The 18,457-nt window shown below is 42.1% G+C and overlaps 2 protein-coding genes across 2 annotated transcripts; both read left to right on the top strand.

Annotated features, from left to right (window-relative positions):
- The first annotated feature begins 3,395 nt into the window (after nucleotides 1-3,395).
- Nucleotides 3,396-9,253, top strand: LOC311004506 (UPF0538 protein C2orf76 homolog). The gene is made up of 5 exons (XM_083996587.1): nucleotides 3,396-3,612; nucleotides 4,564-4,614; nucleotides 4,936-4,973; nucleotides 5,131-5,212; nucleotides 8,881-9,253. The coding sequence occupies exons 1-5, from the start codon at nucleotides 3,483-3,485 to the stop codon at nucleotides 8,955-8,957; spliced, it is 378 nt and encodes a 125-aa protein (XP_083852713.1). The 5' UTR covers nucleotides 3,396-3,482; the 3' UTR covers nucleotides 8,958-9,253.
- Nucleotides 9,254-11,209: 1,956 nt separating this feature from the next.
- On the top strand, nucleotides 11,210-17,052 carry dbi (diazepam binding inhibitor (GABA receptor modulator, acyl-CoA binding protein)). Its single transcript, XM_083996589.1, has 4 exons — nucleotides 11,210-11,345; nucleotides 12,987-13,104; nucleotides 15,830-15,892; nucleotides 16,730-17,052. Exons 1-4 carry the CDS (start codon nucleotides 11,331-11,333, stop codon nucleotides 16,801-16,803), a joined length of 270 nt encoding a protein of 89 aa, XP_083852715.1. The 5' UTR covers nucleotides 11,210-11,330; the 3' UTR covers nucleotides 16,804-17,052.
- The last annotated feature ends 1,405 nt before the right edge of the window (nucleotides 17,053-18,457 follow it).

The raw sequence follows: 18,457 nt of genomic DNA, 5'->3' as shown, positions 1-18,457 counted from the left end.
CGAGTCCAAGTCCCCACCTCTGCAACTTAGTAGCTACTAACCACCTTTTTTATTTCAACACTGCATTTTACACAAAGAAAGAACATAGGGCGCTTTCACACTTGACCATTTGTTCCGAAACAGGGAGCGTTTACGTCATATATCGGTTCGTTTGGTCAGATGTGAACACAGCAATCGCGCTCGATGCGGAACAAAACAAGCGGGCCGAGATCGCTTGGGAGAGGCGGTCTCGGCTCGTTTCCATCCGAGCCCTGGAGCGGTTCGTTTGTAGTGAGAACGCAACCAACACATGTATCGGAACAAATTGACTGGTTACCTGGCAACCGGAGGAGGAGGACCATGCAACTGCCCCAAAAACATAATGGAGCATCAGCAGCGTGTCGTCTTGGCCTTTTCATAATGTACACAAAACAGGAAAGCCGGTGGCCAAAAGAAAAGAAAGACGCAAACTCAAGCCATGAGTCCACCAGCCTTTCCAAGCTGACCCGCGGCGATCAGCACCGGGCAGAGCTCCGCAAACAACCCCTATAACTATATGCTACGCTGCCCGTTTACTAGAAGAAAAAAAGAGTCAAACTGTAGGGTGTGTTAGAGCAGTGGTTCTCAACCTTTTTGAGTCGCGACCCCCAATTTCACATGCACTGCTGTCCCCCCCCCGCCCCAACACACAAACACACACACGCCGGTGTGAACGCATGATGGATAAAGCGCAGCGCTGTCCGCGGTGGATTTTTTTTTTGCCTTTTTAGTTCTTGATCCCTGCACTGAAAAAAATAATTGGCTGCTGTAGTTTTGTCTCCATGGCCAATATTCCGACCTGGAGGTTTTCATCAGGGCAAAAGAACAAAACAAAGTGACGGAGTTTAAATAGATGCGGGTGGCGAGTTGATGCGGTGTCCACACACCCGGGCTGGTTTATGTGACATGCGGGGACCTGTCGGCGCAGGAGCGAGTGGAGCGTGGATGCAAGCCAATCTCCTTCAACCATGCACGGAAAAGGGGAATGACAAGAAAAGTTTTTCTAATTTATTAAGAAACAATGCCCAGGTCAGCAATGCATGCCAAGAAACATGTCGTTCATTCGCCCCCTCCAGCCATCAACTGGGGTCGGGAGGGACCCCAAGGTTGAGAATGGCTGTGTTAGAGGACAATTCATCTGACATAACTATGACACCTGAAACTGAAAACACAGCTTGACCAACACAACCTGATCACCCCTCTCTCTGTCTCTCTCTCTCTCTCACGGGCAGTGACACGCTCTGTCATTCATTCACGTGTCAGCACTGAGACAGCGGACAGCACGCTTGGTCACTAGCTAATAATAATAATAATAATAATTATAAATAATAATGTAGCCTATTAGACTACATTTGTAGCTATAGCACATTATAGGCATACTTCAAGGTCTCGCCCCAGCCATAAACCAGTCAGCTTGGGCATTTTTTTTAATTGAACTTCAACTAAATAGGCTACTCGTCTGCCCAAATATTAATACGAAATTGAACCTCCTCACTACTGCAAGTCAGCCCGCGGTTCATTGTTGCCATTGTTGCTGATCAGCTGATGGGGTGTTGTTAGGGCCGTTGCTACGGCGCTGTTCCACAGCGCAAAGCGCTGTACCGCTTTAGAATCATGCAATGTGAACACAAACGGCCCAGAAAAAAGAACGCAACAGTTGTATCGGTTTAGTTGCTGAATCGGAACAACTGCAGGTGTGAAAACGCCCATAGACACTTAACTTTGTAGGCTATTGATAGCTTTCACTGACGTCACTTCCCAGGGCCCTGGCGGTCAAAAGCAACATTCCATAATGGCCCCGCAATGGACTTTCTATGGACAAACAACCGAGTAATGACTTAAATCATCTGTCAGCAGCCGAGAAAGAAAGATATAAAAACAACTTTGAAGTTTTGGGCACTTGTGACCCATATTCAACACCAGCTGCTGTATACGAGCTGTTTAAGATGACCAGTTCCCTGCCGAAGCTCCAGTTGGGCGATGTTTACATTTACCTGGTGGAGAATCCATCATCCTCCACCGCTTACAACCAATATTTCCGGTGTTATGGCTCAACTGGTTTCTGATTAAAAGCCCCATTTTGTAGTTTTTTTTTTTATCTTAAAATAATGTTTCTGAACTCATTGAAGTGGTAGAAATGTACCTGTAACTTTCCTGTACGGGAACACCGTCCTGGTACCGCAGCTCCGCTGAGCTCCACAGTCTGAGCTCCAGCCCACTGAGCCCAGGCTCCCTGCTCCTCTCACCCACAAACCAGAGCCCTTAGCTGGGCTGCACGGTGACCAGCTGCCCCCCTTTACCCCCCGGAGCTTTGCTACGCACCGCTACCGACGGCAACGATGACGGCGGTCCGATAGCAGCGGGACCGGCGGCGGCGGCGGCGATGGTAACCCGGCGGGACCGCCGCCACCGGACACCGGCAACAGCACCGCCCGCGGCGGCAGCGACACGGTAACGGGGGTCGGGACCGACCGCGGCGCGGCGAGGACGATGACCGGTGTTGTTTAGCGTATTTTCAGAGTGTTTTCCATTAGTTCGTAACTTTAACATGACAGGCTTTGTCATACTGTGCAGTGTTGTGCAGACTAGTGAGAGTAGTGTGGCGCTGATGTCTGTAGATTGCCTGAACAGGTTCACTCACAGAAGCATATTGGCTGCAGTAACATGTGAACTGCGGCTTTATTTGTGAATTTGTGACAAATCTGCGGACGGAAGTGCAGCACAGCTGTTGTTCGGTTCGGTAACCAGTTAAATCAGACACCAGTTGGGCCATAACACCGGTATTTTTGAAGCAGCAGGGAGCAGTGTGTGTTTTTCTGCCTTGTCCTAATCCGCGGACAGCGGGGAAGTGGATTGTTTTGACCGCCAGGGGGGCGTTCCATACGGGCCGTGACGTCACATGAAAGCTATCAATAGACAACAAGTGTATGTCCAATCAGCCCAGTTTAGCTGGACTTTATCAATGAGATGATCCAGAGAAATTGAGGAACCTGAGATAAACTGCAGGTGTGCCTGAATATTAGCCTAATGTGAGATTTAAGTTTTTTTTTTTTTTTTAACCTTTTTAATAAAAAAAAAAAGTAAAAAAAAAAAAAAAGGGTAAAACTTGTTTTCACTTTGTCATCGTATGGGACTGATGAAGGAGGAACACACATAAGCTATGTGATCTCCATTGGGTAAGTAGTGGACCTCTGCTAAATGAAAACGTTGTGTTCTTCAAATTCTGATCCACTAGGCGGCGCCATTTTCCTTCACCGTGGTTTTGAGAAAGATCGTTCGGTTATCGACTCCTTGAGTCTGCTGAGTGTGTGATTACTCTCGCCTTAAGTGGATGGCACGACGTTCTGTCGGTTCTGTCTGTGCCTGAGCCTCGTTACGCCAAAAGCGTGAGTTGCCTACAGAAGAGTCCCCGTAAAACACCGTTTCATCAGAAGCAGCGACCGACCGGTGTCCAGCAGCAGGACATGGCGGGAGAAGCTGTGCTCACCGTTCGTCTGGTTCGGTCCTTTGAGCACAGAAACTTCAAACCTGTGGTGTTTCACGGAGTAAATCTGGAGCAGACGGTGCAAGACTTCATAGAGATGGTCAGAGACGGTGAGTGGTTAACGTGTTACATTAACGTTTTTCATTTTTAACAGTAGAAATTCAAACTGCATCTTCCAGCATGGGTGCAGATCCCTCAAAAACACCCCCCCCCCCCAATAAAAATACCCCAAATTATTCAAAATTGAACACATGTATTTTCAGACTTCACATTCTTGACATTTTAGATTCACATCTGAAAAGAAATGATTGAAATGGTGGAACATAATGTTTGACAAATATATGTGTGACTCCACATTCCATCTCCTCCACTATGATGCAAATTAAATAGGTAGTTTCTTACACAGACGCTGATGACATCAGCAGGCTTTTTTTTTTTTTAAACGACCCCCTCAATCTTAGGGCTTCATATTTTGTTATTCATTCTTATCAATGAATCGTGCATTAAGTAGTTCCATACAGTAAGCCTGTGCATATTCTCATTTGTCCAGGTCATAGTATTTCAAAGGAGGTTAAATCGAAAGCAACTGGACTTAGTTATTTGTCTAGGAAGACGTTTCGCCTCTCATTCAAGAGGCTTCATTAGTTCATGTACGCATCTGACCAGGCTGGGACTGGTCCTAGGTCTAGTTCCATACACTGGGAGAATAGGAAGATGGTGAGAAGAATTTGGAATCTGGGAGGGTCGGTGGGAGGCGAAAGACAAGAATGTGAGTAGACATTACATGTCCGAGACCCTTAAAATTATGATTTAGTAATACAAGAGTTAAGTAAGCAGTGATTCACGCTGTTGGCTGTTTAGGACAAATTTACAAGACAGGTAAGCACAATAAATGAGTCCCTGTGCAGTACTTTTTGAATGATATGGCGAGCCTCTACAAAGTTATGATTTATGGTAGCATGGTATGAGTTGCATATGGGCAAAAAAAATAAAATAAATAATAATAATCACTTTTGTGTCCCCCCCGATTCTGACATCGGATCTGCACCCCTGTCTTCCAGATATTGCAACGAGACCAGGGCTCCCCTCTCCTCTCAGAAAATATACTTATGGTATGTCTGACACGACTCACACTGTTGAAGCTTCGTATTCTTGGTTTCTGCAGAAAGCAGAGGAATATCACCAGAGTAGGCTACCAGAGGACGAAATCTGTGTTCAGGTTGCACTTGCAAATAAAGTTTCTAAGTAGTCACTTATCATATAGCCTGGTGGTGATTCTGAAAATATTTCTGCAATCAGCTGATGATGAGAGAGGCAGCCAAATGGGGACTTTAGTGGATCAAAGCAAAAAGATTGTTTTCATTCCATGTGTTCACAATAACACCTGACAAAGTCCATATTCTTCTCCTGATTCTGTTTTCCTTTATTTCCAGACACAATGAAAATTATCCACCAAGCACATGGAGCGAAGGTATCCATACACACACTTAACACACACAAATCATCTGTGCATCAACATGTGGAGCAGTGGGTTTCAATCTCAGAAACCAGGCAGGAGATTTGTGTTGGGGAAAAAGATTCCATCAGGCCGTATGTTTATCACATATATTTGTTCCATCTCTTTTCAGACAAATGAGCTGGTGATGAGTTTAGATAACGATGAAAAGCTCATTCTGCAAGATAGACAAACCCTCAGGGCTGCTGGTGTTGGTAAGAGTTTGTCAATTCCTATTAAGCACTCAGTGGAATGAAATGAGTGACTTGTGGCTCTTTGAAAATTACATAATTTAGTAGCCTATTCAGATGCCCTATGTGTCTAACAATGAAAACTGTTGGACAAACCTCAGCTACTGTCTTTGGTGTGAAATGTACCCTCAGTGTGTCTAGTTGTAATCAGATTGTTTGAGGTAAAACTGATTTTGAACAGATTCTTATGATTGGATCATAAGTGCATCCTCCTCCGGGTTGTATCAGTTGATATCGGAGGTCATCCATCATTAGAGCTCAGCTAATAATGACTGCTCAAATACACTGTGTTTCAAATTATCATGCGTAATGTTATTTTTGTTCTTTTCCCCCCCTAAATAGTTAATAAACCGACAGTCAATAGGATTTATTCCTCAACAATAATCTCAACAATCTATATCTGGATTTTGTGAAACAAAACTACCAATGATGACAAGAACACTTTTTTTTTTTTTTAATGACTTAGAATAGTGTTCCAAATTATTACGCACATCAGAGTTTTAAATTGATCAACTCTGTAAATGGAAATCTATTGTATTTTGTTGCACTTGGATATCATTTTAGTCAAATCAAATGCTATTTCAGTCAAAAACATCTTTACAGATGAAGGTTACGTATTAACACAGGATCCCTTCTCTGCACCTAGAATGTCTGCATCTTTTCGCTAGATTAAAGCAACACATGGGGGGCCGTTCAGATGCAGCGTCTTTTGCGGGTTGTGAGTGCATCAATGTTGAGTCAGTGCTCGGTGTGCTTTTTTAAAAATCTGAAACAAATGTTCCCTTCACGTTCTTCTCAGAGTACACCTGAATGCTTCATTTATGTGTTAAAATCACAAATTTTTGGTGACTTTTTCACCCCTTCTGAGTTTGCAGTTATACAGTATGCATCTTCAGGTATACAGGTGCATCTCAATAAATTAGAATATGTGTGTGTGTATATATATCTAATAATTTAATGAAATGCACCAGAATAACATGGAAAACTCTATTTCCAGTAGTTCAAGTCAAAAAGCCTTCACCAAGTATTGAGAGCATATGGATGGACAAACTTATCAGAAAGCAAACATTTCCATATTAAAAATGCTTTTTTAAATTGGTCTTTTTTCCATACATTTTTCCTACATTTATTCTAATTCATTGAGATGCACCTGTATGCCCTCCTACAGGGGTTTGGTCACCGTTGGTCAGCCTTCTGGTACTCATTTCAATACTTAGAACTGCTCATTTTTCCATTGTCCTTGAGTAAAAGTTGTGTGAGTGATTTCAGTGTCAGTCACTCCTTCCTTGGTGCTTTTTCTAGTTTTGTATTGATGATCAGTTTGTTTATTAATAACAGACAATAAGTAAACTTGACTGATTATCATTGAGGTCGTAGTACAGTGGAATCCCCAACCATCGCTTATATTTATAGGATTTTTTAATTCTTCTTAAATTTCATTCAAGGTGGCATTAAAAAGGTCTTAAAAAGTCTTAAATTTGACTTGCTGAAACCTGCAGATACCCTGCTTTGGCCAGTCCTCTTTCTCTCTTGCTCATACATAGCATGTAGTGCTGCAAGAGTGCGCTAGAACAATGTTATATTACTTTTGCCTCCAAGTGATGAAATACATGTATAACAGATACCTGTGAATATTTTCATTTTGAGCACCTGAAGATCCGATCATCACTAAAGGCATATGTCATGTTGAGCCCCTACAAGGAACTTAACTGGATATGCAAAAGTCTCTAGTTTCTGCTGATGTCTGTGTGTCACCTGCAACAGCAAATGAGCCCATCTGTGTGAAGATTAGCTATTTCTAAATAGTGAAACCAGGAGGCAGTGGTCGGGTCGGACCACGGACGAAACGATTTGCGGCACTCAGACCGGAGATGGTACGCGCGGCTGGGCTCAAGACCGTCCCGTCCTCCCGGGGACGTAAAATATGTAGGATGATGATTAATAACTTCCAGGCACAGTCAAAACTAGATTTTTCAAGCTCGCGTAGCTCAAAGTCTGGCTTAAATGGCCGAGTCTCGCTTATTTTAGTGAGAGTTCGGTTCCATCAACATGGCCAAAATAAGCTTCACCTCAGTAACCATGGAAACGTGGTTTGGGCTAAGCCTGACACTTCGAGCTAAACTCTGACTTCCCGTTCCATCAACCTGAGCCTCAACTCAATCAGTTTGTCCAATAATGTAAGACAGGAAATAAAGGAGCTGATTTAAGATCAGGAAGTAGTGGAGCTGTGCATAAAGCCAATTGTGAAATAAATGTGATGAACCACATTTTGTGAATTTAGGCCTAGGTTTATTAGGCTAAATAAATAGTTAATAGGTGTCACTATCTACATTCACTTTGTACCTTTGATGAGGGTTTTAAAGTATCTTTTCAGACCTTTACACCTTTATTTCAAGAGGACAGGTGGAGAGAGACATGAAATGAGGAGTGAGCGCAATGCGCAGAAAAGGACCAGCGGGGATTCGAACTGGGACTCACTGCGGGGAGGACTAAAACACTCCTTGTCTCCGCTCAGTGAGCTATAAGACACACCCAAACTATAAGTTAGCCAGCCGAGTCTCTCCTCTCCTCTCATCCAGCACAGAGCTCCCGTCCTGCTCTGCTGTCCTGCTACAGGCTCTTCTAAAGTGTTTTAAATATATTTCCAAAGTAATTTGCCTTAAACTGCTCATAAAAAAGTTAGTCTGGACGCGTGAGCCAGATAAGCGTCTTGACGACAATATGCGCTAGAGCTCATGAGAAATGTAGTCTTCATTCCGGCAAAATGCTTTCGCTTTTGAAAGTTCCTTGCAGGGGCTTTAATGAAAACAAATGAAATAGTCAAAGTTCTCATACTGACATTTAAAGTGTATTGAATAACTGCCAAACATTAAACATGCAATGAGTAACACGCAAGAAAACATTCCACTTTAAAGGGGAACTATGCAAGTCTGGTTGCTTTTCCGCTGTTTTGGTCAATGGAGTGCATATTTTAAAACACTGTCATAAAAAGTCACAGCTAATCTAATAGTCATTAATTCAGTGTTGAGATTGTTGCCTTCTTCTAGTGGTGAGAAATCATTATTGCCATGAAAGCTTGTCAGCACTTAAGAATGAAATGGCACTCTAAGAAGCTTGATAACTTGGCCCCTGGAGAGCATGTCTGTCCAACATGGTCCTCATCAATCTGCTAGAGTGTGTGAGGATCTAAAGAGAAGAACAAAAAATAATTCACAAATCAAGATGTGTGAAAGTTGAGATGGTTAGACCAAGATTGTTTGCCGATTGATAATGAAGGGCTGTTTGTTTAGGCACAAAACTGCAACATGAGAACATTTCAGAAAAGCAAAGGGGTTGGATACTTTCTGGTGGTACTGTTCATACACTGTATGCCATATCTGCCTTATTCCTTTGTGCTGAAGTCAACAGGACCTGGGCGTTAAGACTAAAAAGTCATCCGTTATTTTCAGACACTGAATAGCAGTGTTTTCACAATATTACTTTTCGACCCATACTTTGAGTGTTTGAAATTATTTTGGAAAAACTTTTAGTTTAACCTCTTGCTTTTTAAATGTCATAAAATTACATTTAGAAAATATATCTATATTTACCATGTCTTTGTTTTCAATTTACAATATCTGTTGTCTTTTCAGCCAATGAAACTGAACTGGCCTTCTTCAAAGGAGAAGACTACAGTCTCTATAAAACAAATCCCCAAAGTGCCTGGTGACCACAATATTTTACTTTATAGTGCAGGAGATTATTAAAGGTCAAAGGTCAGGCATGCCTGGACCAACAGGAGAACAAGAATGATTCATCATGTTTCAGGGTTTTAATTTGTGCAGCTTTTTTTTTTACATCCGTTCATCAGCTCATTGTGATGGTTGCATCGGTATGCCCTTTTATTTCCTTTTTTTAAACCATGAATGTTGGTTTTCATTGTTTTAAATATATACTCAATAAAGTTGTCTGATAGCTGCAGTGGTTTTGAAATTTGTTATGTGTGTACAACTGTATTATTTTTCAGTAGCAAGACATGGTAATGAGAAAAATCAATGGCTGTAAGTTATTTTTTCTGTTGGACAAAGTAATAAATAAATAAAAAATCACCAATCCCCTTGTGCATCTCAAGAATATTGAAGATTATGGAAATGTTTATTGTTCCCCTAGTTTCTTTACATGAAGGATGACATATTTCACCTCATAGCTAATGAAAAATCTCTGGTCTGTGACTTTTATTATGTCCTGAAGGAAATTGATTTGCAGCAGATAGAAGTCAGACATACAAGTAACAAATAAATACAAACAATGCTAATAAGTTAAAGTTAGTACATAAAAGAAAGGGACTCAATAGGACAAGTAAAGAAAATAACATAGAATAGAGTCTCCCCTTGTTTCATCGTGTTGAGCTTTTTCACTGCAACAGGGATAAAAAAAAAAAAAAAAAAGCCTTTGCAGCTGAGTTCTACAGCAGGGCATTCTAATATTTCCAAACATCAATCCTAACATTATAGCTGCTGCACAGCGATGGGTTGGGTCTGGGCTATTTTTGGCAAATTCTGAGCAACAAAGAGGAGAATAGGAAGACAAGCCAGTTAACCTTATAATGTTAATTTTGCACCAGTTGAGGCTTGAACCCACAACTTCGAGAACCAAAGACCGTTGTCTATCATACTGAGCATATTTCCTTGGAGTAGATTAAATCTGGCATGGGGTGAGGTTTGGTGAGTTTTCGCCCATGGGAAGTATGATTTGGTGAGCTTTTGCCCACAGTCCAAGCTATTTGTTGTTGTTTTTTAATTTAGAGGCTTGCTGTGATGCCACCATCAGGACAATTGTCTTTTCTTAACAGTTTAGGACATCCGACATTTTGATCTGTCATCATCAGCATCACCCTTGCTGGGTCACGAACCCACAACCTCTGACACCAAGAACCAGGTCTTAACTCACTGAGCTAATTGGCTGGTAGAGCGATCTGCTGCTATCAACTTGGTGATTTGTTTTTAATGATAAGTGTTTTGCTTCATAAGAGAATGCCACTCTTACTCTGTTCCCATTAGAGCAGAATTCAAAATGTTCTCAAAAATTCAGCTTTTGAAATAAAATTTTGATATTTGCCAAACTTCATTAACAATGACTCCAAAATATTCTCAATTTTTTTCAGGAAGATTGAAAATGTATTTAGCAAGAATTGGATATATGTTTACAGTAGATATAACATTTACAGTTTTTGAAAAAAATCAGAGTGGACAAAAGTTTTAGCAGTATTGGGGCGACATTTTGGTGAAAGTTGCAAAACTGTAGCATGTAGGCTACCCTTGGTTTGGTAGGAATTCGGGGGGGGGGGGGGGGGCACATGTCATTATTTGGAGTTGAGTAAATCTGGCATGGGGTCGAACATTTCTGTAGAGTTTGGTGAGTTTTCGCCCATGGGAAGTATGATTTCCTCTGAAGAAGAAGAATTCCTCTCCTGGCAACTTAGCTGCCCGGACCCTAATTAAAACGGAATTACATTACAGGACTGATATGTTCAACCATCTACATTTATCCTACATAGGAGGAAAACTATTTTTCAGCTGGTGTCCGATTTTTTCTAGCGGAACCGGAAATCACAAAATTCACCAAAGTAATTGTTCACCAACATAAATCTTATAAAATAGACATTAACTTGTAAGAAGCAAAATGTTAACTTAAGGGCTCTGGGACTTTCTTGCAAATTATATTCCTTAAAGTGTTCCACCGCAGTTTATTAGCTATGCTTTTATTTTGACGGAAAGGCCTGTCTCTCTCACCCTCCATCCGTTTCCTTACCAAAACAGCGAGTAACGGCCCCAGACCATGGATGTATTATGCCCCAGACCGCTATGCCTATTTTCTTCCTTTTCGATTGGTTACAATGCTCATACCACCCAATGACTGACCGTTATATTGGGTGAACTATCGAGATAGCACCAATAGCTTTGAGCGGGGCGTGGTCATGGCGCAGGGCGTTGAGGAGGGACCGGTAGTAGAATGAAACGGACTTTGCCTCCTCAACCTCTGCTGCGGGTTCTTCTTGCTGATCAACGGAGCTTGCTGTGCGGTGTGGTACTTGAATCTCAACATGTCTGATCTCCAGGTGAGTACGGATTGATGCTGTGACATACAGGTTCATGGTGGGTTGTGTCTTGTGGCAGTAGCAATAATAATATATAATTTTTCGGTTTTGTTAACTAACGGGAAGGAGATCCGAGAGTCTCGAGCTAACATGAGCACACGATAGCCTAACTAAACAGTGGAGTGTTGTTTCTTCGTGGTCACTGTGTGTGTGTGTGTGTGGTCACTCACACACTCATTCCACGACGCGTGTGAGCAAAGTACAGTTAAAGCAACAGTCCTTAGAACTCACATCCCTTTCAGTATTGCGGGTGGACTGTCTGAGTGGCGAGTCTTCCTGTATTATTACACTGTCTGAGTAAATGCTTAAAGTTCAATAACAATGCAGCTGATAAACCCAGAGGTGTTTATGAGGCGGACTTTAATCCTAGAAGACCTTTCACCTACTCAGTCCTGCCTGTTGCTGGGGAAACCCTCATCAATGATGTAGCAACCTGATCTTTGCTCCTCCTTCACGTTCCAGTTGCATGTCGAATCTAGTTTTCAGTGCATTTATTCATATCTGTAGTGTCTTAAAGCCCCAGTATGTAAATTATTTGTCTTTTTTATTAGCAAAAATCAAATATTGCTTTCATAAATACGTATTTCACTTAAAGGGACATTGTGTAACTTCTCCTGTTTATTCACGAAAATCGATTATTTGGTTTAAAAGTCTGTTTTTCATTAATCAGTAATCCCCCCATCAACAAACTGAAGTGTTCCTTTCAGCTCTGAATTAGCCGTTCATATCATTCATATCTACATGGAGCGGGTAAGCTCGGTGCTGGCTGCCATGTCGTGTTGCCATGTTTTTACGTTCAGTGGCAGCGTGACGGTAGGAAACCACGGAAACTCAGCGGAGACACAGCGTCTGTGAAAAGTCACCGCGGTAACGCAGTGAGGACGAATGGAGCGTTACACTGATGCTGCATTCACCTGCAGTCGGGCAGACGGCCGTCGGTAACAAACCAGATGTCATTTTAGTCACAGAAGTCCAGAGAAAGCCGGTAAAACGTGGGTCAGGTAAACAATACGACATCGCCATGACAACATATTGTCACGTGTATTGTTTTGCCTTGTGCTGACGGACCACTTGTTTACATAGAGGCTTGTTTATGCCGTTACCTGCAGCGGCTGTCGTCCGTCTGCTGTCTGCCCAATTTCACGTGAATGCAGCATGAAAAATACGATTGAGTTGCTTGTGATATACAACCACAACGCTAGATGGGAGGAATTCCTACACAATATACCTTTAAAGGAGAACTCCGGTCATTTTTGACCCCTAAATCGTTGTCCTGATGGTCACCCGGTGTTGGGGGGACACCGGGTCCTTTTTCTTTTTGCCGGTCATTCTAGCCCGGGCGCTATAGATTTCAGGCCGGGCGGGGCGTCTGGTCAAATAAGGTCTGCAGGAAACCCTGCTATGTGATTCAGCTCCCTATGTGTAATTCAGCAACAGAGAAATGTGAATGTACAATTTCACTGTATACCTTGTGAACATGAAAAGAGCTAGGACTGAACTCAGTTCCAGGGACCATAAGTCCAAGTTATTGGATAGTATGTGGCCCTGACCTCCAGCCCTCTGGTTGAAGTGTTAATGACATGGTTGTCCCCCTCTCTCCAGGCTAAATTTGATGCAGCAGCAGGTGATGTGAAGCAGCTGAAGGCAAAGCCAGCTGATGAGGAGATGCTGCAGGTCTACGCCCTGTTCAAACAGGCCACCGTAGGTGACGTCAACACAGGTGAGACAGCACTCTCTGCACTGCTCATGCTCATAACCACCTACTAATGTTCTATTCAATTTAGTATGTAGTGTGTTCACAATGCATAGATGACTTCTAGAGATGACAAGCTGCTTTCAGGGAGTGGCAGCAAATACAGGACTCTGCAAATCAATGCTTTCCTCTGAAAAACTCAATAAAAACTAAACTACTAGTTCATTCCTAAACTATAACCTGAACCAAAACTGCTTAATCCCTTGTTTAACTAACTAAAACTTAACTGAAATTAAAAAAGCAAACAGAAAAACTAAATAAAACAGGATTTTCAAAACTGTTATAACCAAGGTCTGTGTACTACAAGCTGTTCGAGTTGATTGATTGGCTCGGTGTTTGTGCTCGTCTCCTCCATGTCAGCAGCATTAGCTTCGCTTCGCTTTGAGTGAAGGCAGAGTCGCTTGACTTACACAGCATAGTTTTTTGTTTTTTTTCCCCAAGTGGGCGGCACAGGGAAAGTAATAACCGACATTCGTAAGATTACTGCGGTTAGAGGATCTAAATTTCGGTTTCGGTATATTTTTGGTTACACAGATTATTGGTGTGTGTCAACCGGCAAAAAAAAAGAGAAAGGGTATCTAATAGGATTACATTTTTATATTATTTATGTTGGAAAACAATCACATAAAAAGAGTACTAGTCAATACACATAGGCGGCCTTACCTATGTTTCAACCGTTTCAATTGAAACGGGCCCCAGCCACCAGGGGGGCCCCCAGCTGCCAGCCACCAAGTAAAATTCATAGGTTTCACCTCAACACACACACACACAGGCCTACATCCACCACACACACAAACAGCTCTGTCCACCGTGCGGTCACACACTCGACCCCTGATCCGCTCTCACTGATGCGCGTATCATGCCACACCGCGACGGTACTAATCACTCCTAATTAATAATACGGCAGTAAATCAATAACAACGTAGCTTACCTTTGACAACGGCCCGCAAACTACCAACAGACCCTCGTTTTCCTTCTACCAGTATTATTCATTTTCTCTTAGCGTTTCTAATGTCCTTGTGTTTTTCCTGCTTTCCTCCTGACGTGCGCCTAGTTGCGTAACCTGATGATTGACGTCTGTCAATCACTTTCCTCCTCTTTTCTTTTTTTCCTCGGGTTAAAATGCCTCCAAACAGGCGATCTATGAGTACGTCCTAACTTAACAGAGAAATAAACACAGCGAGAGCACAACTAAAATGTGATATTATTGGCAGCTTATTTACAGATTTTAATAATGGAGGAGACAGCTGTCTGTCTGCTGCTCCAGCACCGCAGCACCGACAGGATCAGCGCCTGTAGACGTCTGTCTGTCTGCATGTCTCGTCCTTTCCTTGTCCGTGGTCGTGGTGCTGAAATAACACGGAGCACTTTGCTCTCATTACTTTTGTTGCCAATTTAAATTCAGAATATTGTTAAAGCCTGTAGTTTGTCTGAAAATGTACATAATGATTTTGCTTTTTGATGAAAACCAACTTCAGTCCTCGTTTTTTCTGCTAAGTCCTGCTGGTTTCTTGCCCTGGTAGTGATTTTAACACTTAATGTGTTGTGCGTAGCTGGGATGCATGGATAGTGCGTTTACTGCGTCCTTTCAGGGTTGAAAGCATCAGCGACACATGGGCACATAGCTGGCAAATAATTTTATGTTTAACAGGGTAGGGCCTCATATGAAATATTGAAACGGGCCCCCAGATGTCTAAGGCCGCCACTGTCAATACATTATGTATTCAGAAAAAAATCAGACCTCTGTGGCAGCTGCAGGACTGACACAACTCTGGCCAATCCATGCTTTTCGCTCCAAAAAGGAAAATCCAATCCGATGCCTTCATGTCTAGTTCTGCCTACGCCCAAATAAGCTGCCGTCTCTCTCCCTCCTCCCGCATGCGCGACCGGAGTCTTCACCCACATCCGCAGAAAGGTGAAGGCGTGGCTTCAGAGAGCAGCCTGAGGAAAGGGACTGGGAGTTTTGACTTGTGTATTTTCAAAATGTGGTCTGCTAGAATATCTGATATTTCAGTGGGCTCTCTTAGACCTAGTCCACACGAACACGGGTATTTTTAAAACCAAACTTTTATGGACCCCGGTTAAAAAAAAATTTGCATCCACACCACCGGTGTGATAAAAAATAACTCTGTTCACATGAGACCGCAAATCCGTCTCAAACAATGTCATGTGCATTCCAAAGCAGTAGGTGGCGATATCACTCCTAACAGGAAAGCAGCTGTAACTTGTACAAAGAGAGTGGAGGCTCAAACCTCTTTTTTATACAGTCTATGGCTCAAACTGACCGGCACCACGAGTCCGCGCTATACTAACACACCCCGCCCGTAATCTCTTGTTTATGACAGATACGAAAATACACAAATACACACATCGTAACGATAATCCATCGATCCACTAATTGATTCTGACACACGGTTTCAAAAATACCCAGGTTCGTGTGGACGGCCCCTTAATGTATAATATTTTCAGCATTTAATTTAATTGTCCTGTGAAAACAAAGTGAAGAGCTCTTTGTGATCCAATTTGCAGATAACAGACACAGATCTGAATCTACTGCAGTTACTGGAGCACATGACTGTGCATGACTACCTCACATTACCCCATGTAAAATAACCACACCTCTCACTTTAACAAGTGGCTTGATCATTGCGATGGTGTCTGCTAACTTGTCTTATCACTCTTCTCTCTGAAGCTCGTCCTGGGATGTTTGACTTCACTGGGAAAGCCAAGTGGGATGCCTGGGAGAAGCAGAAAGGTACACACTTAGCCCTGTGGATGTTGGAAATATTTTAAACAAAGTTTCCAGTATGTCATCTTATTGTATTTTAGTTTCACTGTACTAATCTCTAGTTCAGGGGTCACCAGCTCTTCCTCCTTGGCAATATTCAAAAAGAAACTACTGTTAAAATTAACAGAACAACAAAAATTGGTTTGACTTTTCAATTTTGCCTTCCCTAGTGCCTCAACGTAACCATAACCTTGCCCAGAGATTTACAACATACATTGTTGTGAATGGACCCAAAGAAACGGCCTATTTTCGCGGCCTAAAAGAGGTTTTACGTGAAAAAAAAATTCACAGTTCCATTGTTCGCAATAATATAATTTTTTCCAGCCATTCAAAGTGCAGGAAAAACGCAGTTTTTATCTGGACCTAACCAACTCACGTATCCCTCCGCCCAGGGTTAGCGCCCGCCGATCAGCAGTTGGTTAGGTCCAAATAAAAACTGCGTTTTTCCTGCACTTTGAGGGGCTGGAAAAAATTATATTATAGCGAACAATGGAACTGTGTATTTTTTTTTTTCAGGTAAAACCTCTTTTAGGCCGCGGAAATAGGCCATTTCTTTGGGTCCATTCACAACAATGTATGTTGTAAATCTCTGGGCAAGGTTATGGGCTGGCGTTGCTAACGGGAGGAGTGCAGAGAGTCTTCTACTGCTATTAAAGTACTTAGGGGTTATTTGTAGATCATACAACCCCACTTTAAAAAAATGCTACTATCCCTTTAAGACCACACAGTTTTCAGCAGGAAGTGGTAGTTTATTCACTCATCTTCATGTATTTAGTTGAATGCATTTTGGCTTTTTTGTTAAAGGCAAGAGCAACGAGGATGCGATGAATGAATATATCAGCCTTGTGGATCAACTGAAGCAGAAGTATGGATTCTAGTGTCATCTGACGACAACTGCCTGCCTCTACCAACTGCTGGATGGATGGAGCTCAGATTGAGACCAGCACCACTGGTGCCACATCCAGATGCCTTTCAGCCTGAGGAGTTTGTCCTCACTCAACACATGAATACCTGATGAACTGCTTGTTGTAGAGATACAGTCAAATCTTGTCCACCACCCACAACAATATTTTTTTCTGTTTTTACACCAGGTCCTTTCATTTCAAAATAAAATGATCTCTCTCAAACTGCTGTCTTGGGGTCATCTGATTTTGGACACTAATTGAATACATTTGAATCATATTTGAACAGTCTGATCAACAGAGGTAGACTCCACATCTCCATTACTTGAGTCTTAAATATAGAACATCTCTGGGGCCTCATTTATCAAAAAGGGTGTAAAAGTGCTACTAAATTTTGACATACTGTACGGCGAAAAGCTAAAAATGTTGTGTCAAATGTTATGTCACCTGTGAAATGTTATGTCTGTATGTTGCACTGGACCAAATTACTGACCTAGTGTATGTCCCCATCCTCACAGCTACACTGCTTTCATGGCCAAAAGTACAAACAATATCAGCAACTCTTCACAGGTTTGGGTTGCGCTAAGAAACTGTACAATTATTGGTTGTATTACTATTACTGATGTAGACCTGTTTTATCCAAGCTCATCAAGCACTTCTATTTATATACACAGTCAGAATCTTTGATAAACAGATTAGTGTGGAGTTGAAGGGACAGATACTAAGACATCAATGCCTGTGTAACCAAAAACCACGTGATGAAAACACCAAGACATCAAACATAGACAACCCCCACAAACGAACAACAAAAGGCAGCAGAAAGAAGGCGAGGCAAGGCAATTTTATTTGTATAGCCCGTTTTTACAGTTTGTCTCAAAGGGCTTTACATGGCATCACAACAACATCCTCCACAAGAAGAGCATGTGCTCCCTGATCCAAGGAGGCAGTACAGCTGAGACGCTACTTGCCCAGTCCGCTGGTATCACTCCTGTTGTTTTACACCTTTGTCCACATTTGATCATTTAGGTAGACCAGGAGATGTGGTAGAAAGGTCCATCCAACTCCTTAATTCCCTCAATGTCAATAATGAACTAGTGTCCACTGAGCCCTTTAAGCAGTGTAATTAATTTGAGCATGTCTTCAAAGTATCATCAGAGGAAGCCACTACATTGGCTTTGTGCCCTACTGTCACTGCCATCATAAAGGTGTTGTTCCTCACATTAACCAGAAGAGGGCAGTAAAAGGCAACGTATGGTTGCAACCTGCACTGCGCTCAGGTTCATGTGAAGTTTGATGTCCACTGCAGGAGACTCCATCAATGATTCTGAGTGAGCTGCAGATGGGCTACTATATCAAGACAACCAGACAGCAAAAGTTTAGACTGAAAACAATGTCATCGAAAACACTGACATTTCAAATGAAACTACAGTTTTATGACCATATCTTATTTGATTTTGATATATATATTTTATATTACTGTGTTTGTCAGTGTGAATCTTTAGATTTTTTAAAATTTTTATGTCTGTCTTCTTTCACAGCTTCATCACAGCACTAATACCCAACAGGCTGTTTAATTACAGTGATTATGTGAGCGACAGTGACATGAGTAGCATCTGTATCTCTGTAATCT

This window comes from Trachurus trachurus, assembly GCF_905171665.1.
Source record: "Trachurus trachurus genome assembly, chromosome: 21".
NCBI classification, from domain to species: Eukaryota; Metazoa; Chordata; class Actinopteri; order Carangiformes; family Carangidae; genus Trachurus; species Trachurus trachurus.
This window is presented reverse-complemented; position numbering and strand designations above follow the sequence as displayed.